At 47.7% G+C, this 12,098-nt stretch overlaps 1 protein-coding gene across 1 annotated transcript in view; it reads right to left on the bottom strand.

Annotated features, from left to right (window-relative positions):
- The window catches only part of LOC115095452 (arachidonate 5-lipoxygenase-like), a 172,886-nt gene that overhangs the window by 49,236 nt on the left and 111,552 nt on the right, over nt 1–12,098 (bottom strand). The window contains exon 8 of the mRNA XM_029609128.1: nt 4,310–4,513. Within this exon, the coding sequence (XP_029464988.1) occupies nt 4,310–4,513 (204 nt within the window). The remainder of the gene's footprint in view (nt 1–4,309; nt 4,514–12,098) is intronic.

Raw genomic sequence — 12,098 nt, forward strand, 5'->3', positions numbered from 1 at the left:
GAAACTGGGGTCTATAATTTGTTTGACTGAATTATGGCTACTAAACTACAGCGAAGAGAGAAGGAGAAATCCAAGGTTGCTGATGATAAAATGGTGGCCACATTAAGAGCTAACCAACAGGTCGATACAGTATCGTGCGGTTGAAGATTTCCCGTCTGTAACGTGCTGGGAGCGCACAATACAGACGAGTAAGGCGATCCAGCGATACAGTCTCCAGTTTCACGTGTCCTTAGCGCTTCGTAAAATAGACACATAACCCTTTCCGCATGCAGCATGTAAATGAACGAATTAGCTGTATAATGAAGGAATTAGCTATTCCCCACCGATACTGTAACGGGCGCTGATATTATCTCCTTAGTAACCCGCTGTTTTGCCGCAGCCTTAACGTGTTAGTTTACCGCCTCCCCCTAGTAGGAGTTAGGACTGTGAGTCTAGTAACAAATCCATCGACACCGCTTAAGATACTCAAAAACAATAAAACACAATAAAAAAAAAAGCGATACAGAGATGATCGAGAAAATGTAATGCTGTGGGACACATAAAACCTGTCAGAAAAAAAAATAAAAATTTTTAAATACCTGTCGGAGGGCCGCGTGGGTCCAGGCGGCCGGCGGGCGGGCAGCAGCGGGAGCCCGGTGGTCGCGTGTTAAATCTAGGCCGGGTCGCACAGGCGCGCATTCATCCACTGTTCCAGGCGGCGGCGGCGGGGGCGGGTGGACGCGCGTTAGTTTCAGACGGCCGGCGGGCGGTGGCGGGAGCCGGGTGATTGCGTGTTAAATCTAGGCCGGGTCGCACAGGCGCGCATTCATCCACTGTTCCAGGCGGCGGGGGCGGGTGGACGCACGTTAGTTTCAGACGGCCGGCGGGCGGCGACGGGAGCCGGGTGGTCGCGTGTTAAATCTAGGCCGGGTCCGCACAGGTGCGCCTGTGCGACCCCTGCGATTCGGTGCTCAAGGCATGACGTCACGACGCCCGACGTCACGGCATGTGACTGCCTTGAGCACCGAATCGCAGGGGTCGCACAGGCGCACATTCATCCACTGGCAGTGAATGAATTCATTCATCCAGGCGGAGGAGCCGGCTGCTTTCGCCGCCGGCTCCTCCGCCTGGATGAATGAATGCGCGCCTGTGCGACCCCTGCGATGAGTGCTTCTAGTCATCTTGTGAGTGACAAGATGACTAGAAGCACCTTGGGGTCTTGCTGTCATTCTGGCCATTTTGCCTAGTTGCTGTTATGATCATCTGCCACGGTCGACCCAACTCACGTCATGTCATGCTCTGTTCACCACCCCGGGTGAACTCACGGCTGTGGCTAGCCACTACCGCCGCGAACCTCCTGACTCTTGAGACTCCACATGGTGGCTGGGACACTGCCAACCTAGACTTTGCGCACCTAGGAAGGCCCAAGACTTTGGGCCTTCCTAGGTGCGCATGCGCGCACCACCGGGCCTCCCTTTAAAGGCCCAATGGCAGGAACTCCAGGGGCATCCCTGGCTGATGACATCACAATCCTGAGATATTTAAGCACCTCCTTTGGCCTATGCTAACCGACTTGGCAACGAGTTCCCTGAGCTCCGTTGGTGCTTGTTCCTGTTCTCTGGACCTGCCGTTCCTGCTTTGAATCTTTGCTCCACTCCTTGGACTCTGGCTTTGGGTACCTGCTCCTCGGGGGCCTGCTCTGCGCTTCCATTTCGGGACTTTGTCTTGCGCTGCCCCTCTCCTCGGGATAGCCTCAGCATTACTTCGCCAGAGATCCTGTCTCTACGCTTCCCCACTCCTCAGGGTAGCCCCAGCATTGCCACACCAGAGTTCCTGTCTCTATGCTTCCCCGCTCCTCGGGGTGGCCTCAGCATTACCACACCGGAGTTCCTGTTTCTACGCTTCCCTGCTCCCCGGGGTAGCCTCAGTGTTACTACACTGGACAATCTGTCTCTACGCTTCCCCGCTCCTCGGGCCTGCTCTGTGCGTATCTGCCTTGGAGATCCTTAAGAACATAAGAAATTGCCATGCTGGGTCAGACCAAGGGTCCATCAAGCCCAGCATTCTGTTTCCAACAGAGGCCAAACTAGGCCACAAGAATCTGGCAATTACCCAAACACTAAGAAGATCCCATGCTACTGATGCAATTAATAGCAGTGGCTATTCCCTAAGTAAAATTGATTAATAGCTGTTAATGGACTTCTCCTCCAAGAACTTATCCAAACCTTTTTTGAACCCACCTACACTAACTGCACTAACCACATCCTCTGGCAACAAATTCCAGAGCTTTATTGTGCGTTGAGTGAAAAATAATTTTCTCCGATTAGTCTTAAATGTGCTACTTGCTCTGGTTCATTCTCTCTCCTGACCTGCCCTGCACTGCAATACCTTGGAACTGTTTCTCTCAGACCCGCTCCTCGTGGCACCCCGCAGTATTGCCACAGTGCAGGTGTCTGCGATCACTTGGCTTTAATGCAGACAGCTCGGCTACGCCTCCTTTCTCCTGTGCCACAACCGTGGTCCAGTAGCCTGTGTTTCCATTCCATCTTGCCTCCCAACAGTGGGGCCCTGTGAGGTTCTACCCCTCAGGGAGAGTCAACTCCCGCCTCGGGCCAAGGGTCCACGAAACCTACAAAACCTAACGGTTGCCATGCTCCAGACATCCCACTTTCAGGGTCTTGCTGCTGCTCTGCCACTCTGCCTAGCTGCCATCCCTTTAATGTACCACCTTGTGGCTCCTGCTGCCATGCCATTGATATACCATCCTGGGGGGGTCTTGTCTTTACTTGCCATTGTCCTGATGTACCACCATGCGGCCTTGCTGCTACTCTAGCTGCCATGCTCCTGATGCTGTACTTTGGGGATTTTGCTGCCCTTCTGCCTAGCTACCATGACCCTGATATACCACCCTGGAGGTCTTGTTGTCACTCTGCCTTGCTGACATCCCCCTGATACGACATCTTGTGGGGGTCTTGCTGCCATTCTGCCTATCTACCTTTCCCCGGATGTACCATGTTGGGGGGTCTTACTGCCATGCCCCTGATGTAACATTCTGGGGATATTGCAGTCACTGTACCTAGCTGACATGTTCCTGATGTGCCAACTTCGGCGTCTTGCTACCTCTCTGCCTAGTAGGCATTTCTCTGATGCTTTGGAGGTCTTTCTGCCATTCTGCCTAGGTGCTATGTCCCTGATGTGCCACTCTGGAAGGTCTTGCTCCACTCTGCCTTGATGTCATGCTTCTGTTGTACCACCTTAGGTTTTTTTTGCTGCCACACTGCCTAGCTGTCATGCCTCTGATATACCACCTTGGGCGTCTTATTGCCACTTTGCCTAGCTGCTGTACACTTAATGCTAAACCTCGGAGGCCTTTCTGCTATTCAGCCTTGCTGCCATACCCAGACACTACACTTTGTGATATTCTTTCCACGGTGGGTGCCTAATTTGCCCCTCTGGTGGTATCTCGAATTCTTCATGCCACTCTTTATGTTGCTTTGTCACTCTATTATTGTGGGGTTGGGTTTTTTTTCCTGCCGCCTTTGCTGCTTTGTTCCCTCTTCGTTATGCATTAAGACGGTCGAGCCACTCTTGCTGCCATTCTGCTCCTCTTATACTGTCTTTGGGGCTAATTCCACTGCTATCAGACCTCTTTTGAGGTCTTGGGGTGTTCTTAACACTCTTGCTGCTGCTTTGCTTCTCTGATGGTGCCTCAGCTGGTAGCTTTTTCCCTCATTGAGGGTCCTTGTTGTTATCCACACTATCATAGCCTGGATACGTTGGAGTTTTCTTCCCCCTTCTTATGTTGCTTATCAAGAACTTTCATTGGAATTGATTAGAAAACCCCAATTTTGAGGCTCAAAATAGGTTGTCAACTTTGATGAGAAACAGAAAAACAAATGAAACTAATACATTAATTTTTTTCTTTTAACTAATGAAACAAATGCAGGTGACCTATGAAAAAAATAAATGATCCAAAACAAAAATGTTGTCTCTGCACGTCCCGACTGAGGGAATTCTGGTTTTGCACTATGGCAGGCAAGAAACCACAGTCCCATCTTTCATAGGGAAATCAGAACTTCAGATTTCTGCATGCAATGACATAAACCAGGATTGGTTCAGCCAGTCCTTAAGGAACTAAAGCCCCAGAGATGTCCAACAGCCCTATTTGTAGACCAAAGTCAACAGCCTAATGCTTAGCACTGTAGGGTAACAAACTGGTTGGCTTGTGCTTATTTTGAGCTAAAAACAACAACTTTCAGGCTGGCTGGACTTTTCCTTTCTTTTTTTTCTCTCTCTCTTTATATATTCTCTTCTTAAAACAATAACTTACCTTGTAAAGTGGATGCACTTCAGGGAGCTGTCGATACATGGCAATGCCAAACACTTCTGATATGAGGTGGGTACACAAGAGGTGGGTGACCGTCTGATGAATCTGAAAATCAGAAGACCGGACCCAAATTTTGGCCAAGAGCCAATCATAATTTTCATCCGTAGGAAGGAATATGGGGTTGTCAGGACCAGGCTGTTGATTGATCTGAAACGTGCAAGGAAAATATTAAAAATATATATAACAATGAATGTGTGGCGGTGCAGAAACACATTCCCTAAATGCATTGAAGAGTGTAAGTTCTTGTGCTTGCATTGTCTCTCCACAAGAGCTTCCTGATCTTCCTATGCATGATATATAGCACCAAAGCTTTCAATATTAAGAACATAAGAACATGTCATACTGGGTCAGACCAAGGGTCCATCAAGCCCAGCATCCTGTTTCTAACAGTGGCCAATCCAGGCCACAAGAATCTGGCAAGTACCCAAAACTAAGTCTATTCCATGTTACTGTTGCTATTAATAGCAGTGGCTATTTTCTAAGTCAACTTAATTAATTGCAGGTAATGGACTTCTCCTCCAAGAACTTATCCAATCCTTTTTAAAACACAGCTATACTAACTGCACTAACCATATCCTCTGGCAACAAATTCCAGAGTTTAATTGTGCGTTGAGTGAAAAAGAACTTTCTCCGATTAGTTGAGTCAGCAGTACATCTTACAACATTTCCAAGCTTTACAAAAAAGAACTGGAAACAGGCAATCACCTATTACTGTGCATTGAAAACAAAAATTGTAGACTCACACAAATTTTCAATATTATTTTACTCCCTCACATACTACACAATCACACCCATTCCAAAACACATCCATACCTTTATGACAGTTAATACATAGCATTGTCAGGCAGTCTAAAGAATAAACTCACAAAGCTGCAAGAATTTGGTACATATTGGTAAAAGCAAAAGCAATGCATAATCTCATAAAAATCTGCAAGTACACAACCATAAGAAAATACCCGATCCTAAACGTATATTAGCTCTTAGGGGCTAACACCCCGTTCCTAATCTTTTCCATGGAAGCTGTGTACTACACCAAATCAGTCCACATTGAAAACCGGCAACTCATCATTGTTCCAAGATGATAAAATGATCTTCTGAGCCAGTAGAAGCAAAACAGCAAGAAAATGTTTCCCCCCTTCAATAAACAAGTATCTCTTTAAAATATATGCACATGTATGATTTTACTTGACCAAGCAATTGAAAAAAAGCACCTACTTGTCTCCAAAAGAAATGCAGTCACTATTCCCTCTAAGCTGCGCACTTGTGTGGCCACACACAGCTTTTACCCCCCCCCCTCAACACACACACTCAGGAAGACCAGCAGGGCTGTGGTGGAGTCCATCCCATCATGGGACAAAGAAAAGAAGAGGCCCCAAAAATCGGGTGCTCCTCCTCCTTCCTGCCTGCATGTCCCAGAAGAAAAAAGTTGCCGGAGCCGTGCGGGCAGGAAGGAGGAGGAGTGTCAGCCCATGTGCAGAAAAGGAGCAGTGTTTGTGGCAGAGCCATCACGGATCCCATCTCGCAGTGGCCCAAAAAGAGGAGGCCCAGAGGGGAGAGGGAAGCTGAGGCCCTATAGAGAGAGAAAGTTGAGAGACTGTGCGTGTGAGAGATAGCATATAAGAGTGAGAGCCTGTGTGTGTGAGTGAGACAGCGTGTGAGAATGAAATCCTGTGTGACTGTGAGTGAGACATGTGAGAGAGAGCTATTGTCTATATATGAGAGAGAGACAGCATGTGAAAGTGAGAGTCGTGTGTGTGTAAGTGAGATAGCATGTAAGAGTGGGAGCCAGTGTGTGTGCGTGAGAGAGAGCATGTGAGAGAGAGAGAGAGCAAACAAAAGCCTGTGTGTGTGTGTGTGAGAGAGAGCCTGTGTGGAGACAGAATGCGAGAGTGGGAGCCTGTATGTGAGAGCATGTGAGAGCATGTGTATGTGTGAGAAAGAAAGAAGACTAGAGTGAAAATGAGAGCCTGTGTGTGTGTTTGAGAGATGAAGGGAAGAAGACAGGTGGAGAGAGAAGAAACAGGAAAAAAAGAGACCTTGTAAAAGGAATTGGTAAAAGACCAAGAAAGGGAATGTGGGGGAAAAAAGCCTGGGACCAACCAATTAGAATAATAAGATCAGACAACAAAGGTAAAAAAAATTATTTTGAATTTTTGGTAATTGGCGTATGTTATCTTTGTGAATGTATATTACATATTTGTATTTTGTTCTTTCTTCAGTATTCCACTGCTCAGAGTCTGGTTTCTGGGGCTTTCCATTTAGTTTAGTCTGCATGTTTCTGTTTCTAATTTGTAGTCCCTTATTCTGTATTAGGTAAGGGTCTGTTTGTGTTCTGCATGTGTAAATGAGGTGCAGTATTTTTGCTAGCATGTAGTTTTTCTGTAGGGCTTTGTAGCACTACAGCTTATTCTCTTAACCCCAGTAGGTGATGTATTAGTGATCTAGAGCATAGTTTAATATTTGCATTGTTGCGACGTCACGTCATAAATAATGCTGCTGCTGTTCGAGTCCTGAGACAGTGCTAGTATAGTATGGCAAGGTTCAAGGTGTCTTTGTTTTTTGCAGGGGTTTGTGTTACTTCTCAAAGTGTTTGGGAGTGAAGGTTTTGTAGTCACTGAGATGAGTGCATGTGTGAAAGAGGAGAATTGAGTGAGTGTGCATGAACATGAGAGTCCAGGGAATGAATGAAAGAAATGAGAGTGAACATGTGTGTGTATTTTTGAGAATAAACATGTACATGTGAGAAAGAGTATGAGAGTGAATATGCAAGTGTGTTAGTGTGTTATGTGAGAGAGTTTGTGTTCATGCTGCTACCAGTGTTCCCTCTAAGGACTGGGTTGCTGTGAGCATAAAATTGATAGGCTTTTTCAAAGAAAAAAGTGCTCACATGATAATGAAACAAAAAATGTAAAAGTGCCTTTTGGTTGTAGCTCCAGCACAGTACTGTCTCCTACTACTGCTAGTGGCTTCAGCCAGCACTCCCTTCCTTGGTAGTACTGGCTTTGGAAAGCACCCTACTGAGCCTCATGTTGGCAGATTTCGCTGCCCCCGCCCCCAAAGTTTAGCACTCTAGGCCAGTGGTCCCCAATCCTGTCCTAGGGGCCCACCAGCCAGTCGGATTTTCAGGACATCCACAATTAATATGCATGAGAGAAAATTTGCATGCTCTGCCTCCATAACATGCAAATTTTCTCTCATGCATATTCATTGTAAAATCCTGAAAAACCGACTGGCTGATAGGCCCCCAGGACAGGGTTGGGGACCACTGCTCTAGGCGACCACCTAGTTTGCCTAATGCAAGCACCAGTCCTGCCTGTACCTTGCACTCTGCTGTTAGCTTCTTAGGAAAACCTTTTTAAATCATCTGTCATCATTGCACTGTGAAAATCATACTGACCAGACTTGTAAAAATGAATATAAGGTTGCTGACATGACAGAAAATGCTGAAATGCCAGAATGTAGGCCAAAAGTAAAAAAAAGTATGTCAAGTTCTGCCTTAAGTTTCATTCCTGCCTTCTGGGCTCAAGCTACAAGAAATCACATGACTTACAAGAATCCCAGTTCATTAAAATATATGAGATAACATTATAATACTACCTCATTATGAGGAGGCTGTGTTAATGTCCACCAATTAGGAAAATGCTATGAAAACAAACAAACCAGCTCATTGGTATGTAAATTGGATGTAATCTATTGTGTAAACAATGTTCTCTGAAACTGCTTTTGAATTGCCTTGCTGGTAATCTCGCACTCTTCTGGAATATTCAAATACTTTATCTAAAATAAAAGATCTTTCTTTAACAGCCAGTATGAAGTGTTTATTTTGGTGTAAACCACAACACTGGCTGGGAAACAGCTATTCTCTGCTAAGTGAGATTCAGCACAGCTGGAAGGCAATAAATCTTCAGTGAGCCTGCTACTCCCTTGATTTTTGCTGCTGTAGGCATAGATCTAACGTGCCTATCAACAAATCCAGGCTGACAACACAGAGAGAGCAATAATGAAAACTATATGTGTAGGTAAAAGAGTGCTTACCTGCTGATATAGGGGCTTTTATTATTGCCCATCCTACAGAGGAGCAAAACTACCCACAATAATCTATAACACAGGTAATTTTGCTCATATGGGTAAAAGGCATTTTCAAGGATGGGGAAAAGGTGGGGAATGGACCTACACACATCGTTTTACATAATCTGAATGTGATGCAGTGCCCTTATGTTCCCCTTAAACCAATGCAGGACCAGGCTAGGTGCATGGTTCCCTTTAATTGCCCTTATGAGAGAGAGTTCTGTGGGTGGGGCCCAATAGGGGAGGAATAAGAGCTGGGACCCAGGTTGGTTAGTTGGACCAGGCCCAGGTCTCCAGGAGGAAGGCAGCTCCTGAGAATATTGCTGTCCAAACACTAAGCTGTAACAAAGCTGTGTGACTACTGAGGGAAGCAGTACTAAACTGTGAGTAATTAGAATACACTGTTCTGAAGCTAAAGGCACTCTTCTAATGGGTAATTGTTAAGCTGCATATAAAGATAAAATGTTTTAAGAAAGGATGGAGTCAGCACAAGTTTAAGTCTCCCGGCCTGAGGGATCACAGCTCGTTCCCACATGTGGTGTCATTCATGGGATTTTTATAAAGCATTGGACACAGAAAAATACCCAGCCACCAAAGAAAAGTGTCTGTTTGGAATACGGAAAGTTGTGAAGAGGACCTGTGGTTCTAAAACGAAGTACAGAATACAAGAGGCCTGTGGATCTTAAACAAAGTATGGAGCACAGGAGTGCACAGAGCATGGTGGCTTGTGAAAGGGTGGGGCTCAGAAGCTATACTGAAGAAAAAAAGGTTTCAGGTAGAGGGGAAACTAAAAGTGAACATGGCTGCAGGGACATCCAGAAAGTGGTAAGTTTGAACTGGCTAAAGAGAGAAGCTCTGCTGGAGGTAGATAGGGAGTGGAGTGGAGCAGTCAAGGTACTTCAGCAATAGTTGAAACAAAAGAAGTCATGTATTTCTGTATAGTGGGAGTTCCCCAGGCCCAAGAGAAGGGTCAGAGGGAGGACCTGAGGCTCGGGGTTTGACAGATGGAAAGGCCAACCAGGGTAATGGAGTCAGGGAACCCACTCCCAAGAGTCCAGGCCAGACAAGAAAGTAAATAACTAGACTGAATGGACAAGGAGTGCCACCAATTCCTGGAGGAACTGGATGAGTTGCTGGCAGAGATGTCCCATGAGGTAACTGAGTCTTTGCAACAGTCTGAGATTGGCACTACAGAAGGCCCTGAAGAAGACCCTGTGAGGTGCCCAAACACTACTGGGAGTCTAGAAATAGCACCAATGAGAAGCCCAGAGAAGGAGGCAATGAAGAACCCTGAGAAAGGGATCACAGAGAGCCCTAGGGAGGGTGACACAGACTGTCCAGGAGGAGGCAGTATTAAGTGGCCAGTAGGCTGCAGCACAGATCATTCAGAAGGTGGCGCTACAGGAGGTCCTGATAAAGACCCTGTAGGATGCCAAAACACTGCTGGGAGCCAAAAGCGAACTCCTGTGAGAAACCAAGAGAGAAAGGGCATGTAAAGGCCAGCAAGAGAGGAGATGAAGTGGCAAGTGAAAGGCACTGTGACGCCCCCCGCGAGTGAGGCTGCAGAAGAGAACCCAGTGGAAGGAACCATGGAGGGCCCAGAAAGCAGTGCTGCAGAGACCCCAGTTAGTGAGGCTGTGAAGAAGCCAGCGACCAATGTGGGCAACTGGCCATAGAGTGCAGAGGGGATACCAGAGGAATCACTGATGGAGGCACCACAGCCACATCAAGAATTTCTGCTGCTGTAGAATTTGAAGCCAGAGACAGCAAGAGACTTGCTTAAAGGACTGGGGATTCAGGCAGTACATTGGGTGGTGGTAGGGTGGTCTAGGGTTACCCTGGGCGGTGGAGGGGAGCATAACCATAGAACCCTAACTCCAAGACTAACTGGTGGGTGGCCAAATAAGAGAGGCTGGGGAGGAAAAGCACTCCTCTGGATGGCATGCAGGACCCATTAGTCTGGATGGCTCAGACTAATGGGTCCAAGCTGAGAGGCAGTGCCCCTATGCTCCTCCTTAAACCAATGCAGGACCAGGCTAGGTGCCTGGTCCCCTTTAATTCCCCTTGTGAGAGAGAACTCTGTGATTGTTATTATTTGTAAGTGTTTTGGGTGGACCCCTGGACCTGTGGCAGATGACCACGCCCACGGGGGGAAGTCCCGTGAGGGGCCACAGGTCAGGCTCAGCGTAGGAAACACACACAGATCTTTTATTAGACAGCATTGGTGAACCACCAGAGGTGGCAGTAGTGTGCTGGAATATAGCCCAGCTGGGCTTGCAGTCCCTCAAGCTCTGGAACAGCGATCCCACAATGGCTGTGCTGTAGTGGAGAAACTGATATCGTGAGTAGAAGCAGACAGTATATGCAGAGTTCAGGATTAGAGCCTCGGTAATGTACTCACACAGCAGTCTCTCAGTATGGAGCACAGGAGCTGAAGTAAAGGCAGGCCCTTGAGGAACAAGTACCTGGTTCCAGGGAACAGCTCTGAAAGATAGAGACGGTAACTCACAGATGGTATAGGCAGCGGTTTCTTCCAGGCAGAAGTGAAGTCCAGATAGCGAGTCCAGTAACATGGGCCCTCGAGGAGCGAGTACCGGTTCCAGACAGCGACCTGAAAGAGAAGAGAGAGAGAGGCCCCCGAGGAGCGGGTACCCCAAATAGAGTAGTCCGGTAACGGAGGCAGAGTTGCTAGGTACGGAGAGCGAATCCCATCCGTTGGAGAACCTTTGCTAACTCGTAGGCTAGCAATTGCGTAGGCTTGTTGTATCCTGGATGCATGACATCATCACAGGGGGACGCCCCTGAGGTTCGCACCACTGAAGGTACTTGAAGCAGGGCCGTGAGGGGCGCACACCCTAAGGCAACTGGACAGCATGGTGGGAGGCAGCGCCCAAGCCAGTCCGGGGATGCTGGAGAGGATGGCAGGCAGACGCCACGGCAGCCAAACATCCGTCAACCGCAGGAGGAGTCGCCAGAGAGGTAAGGTGGGCGGAGTGGAGATGTTGGGCAGCAACGGTCGCAACGGTGAGCATGGCCCAGCAGGGGAGGAATAAGAGCTGGGACCCAGGTGGGTTAGTCGGATCAGGCCCAGGTCTCCAGGAGGAAGTCAGCTCATGTAGAATATTGCTGTGCAAACACTGAGCTGTAACGAAGCTGTGTGAGTACTGAGGGAAGCAGTACTAAACTGTGAGTAATTTGATAAACTGTTATAAAGGTAAAGGCAGTCTACTAATGGGTATGTATTAAAGCTGCAAATAAAGATAAACAAGTCAATTTTCAAAGGCCCGTGTGTGCAAATACCGGCGGTTACGCATGTGGCTGGGTCCTGTGTGCCCTGTGCGCATTTTCTAAAGAGCCCAGCCATGCATTAACCACCGATACGCGTAAAAGTGCCGGGCTTCTCAGAAGGGGCGGGCCGGGGGAGGGGTGGGATAGCGCCATTCGATATTGTCCCAGGGAAGCGTGTGCTGGCAGCCGACTGGTGCGTGGAATCTGCTGCTGCTCCAGAGGAGCAGCAAAGTAAAAAAAAAAAAAAAAAAGTAACTGTTAGGGAGGGGGTAGGTGTTGGGGAGGAGAGGAGAGGAGAGGGGAAGAGGTAGGAAGGGTAGGGTTAGGCATAGGAAAGTTTCTTCTTAGTCTGCTTCTTAATTGGAGTAGACTGAGG

Source organism: Rhinatrema bivittatum, chromosome 7, assembly GCF_901001135.1.
Source record: "Rhinatrema bivittatum chromosome 7, aRhiBiv1.1, whole genome shotgun sequence".
In the NCBI taxonomy this organism is placed as follows: domain Eukaryota; kingdom Metazoa; phylum Chordata; class Amphibia; order Gymnophiona; family Rhinatrematidae; genus Rhinatrema; species Rhinatrema bivittatum.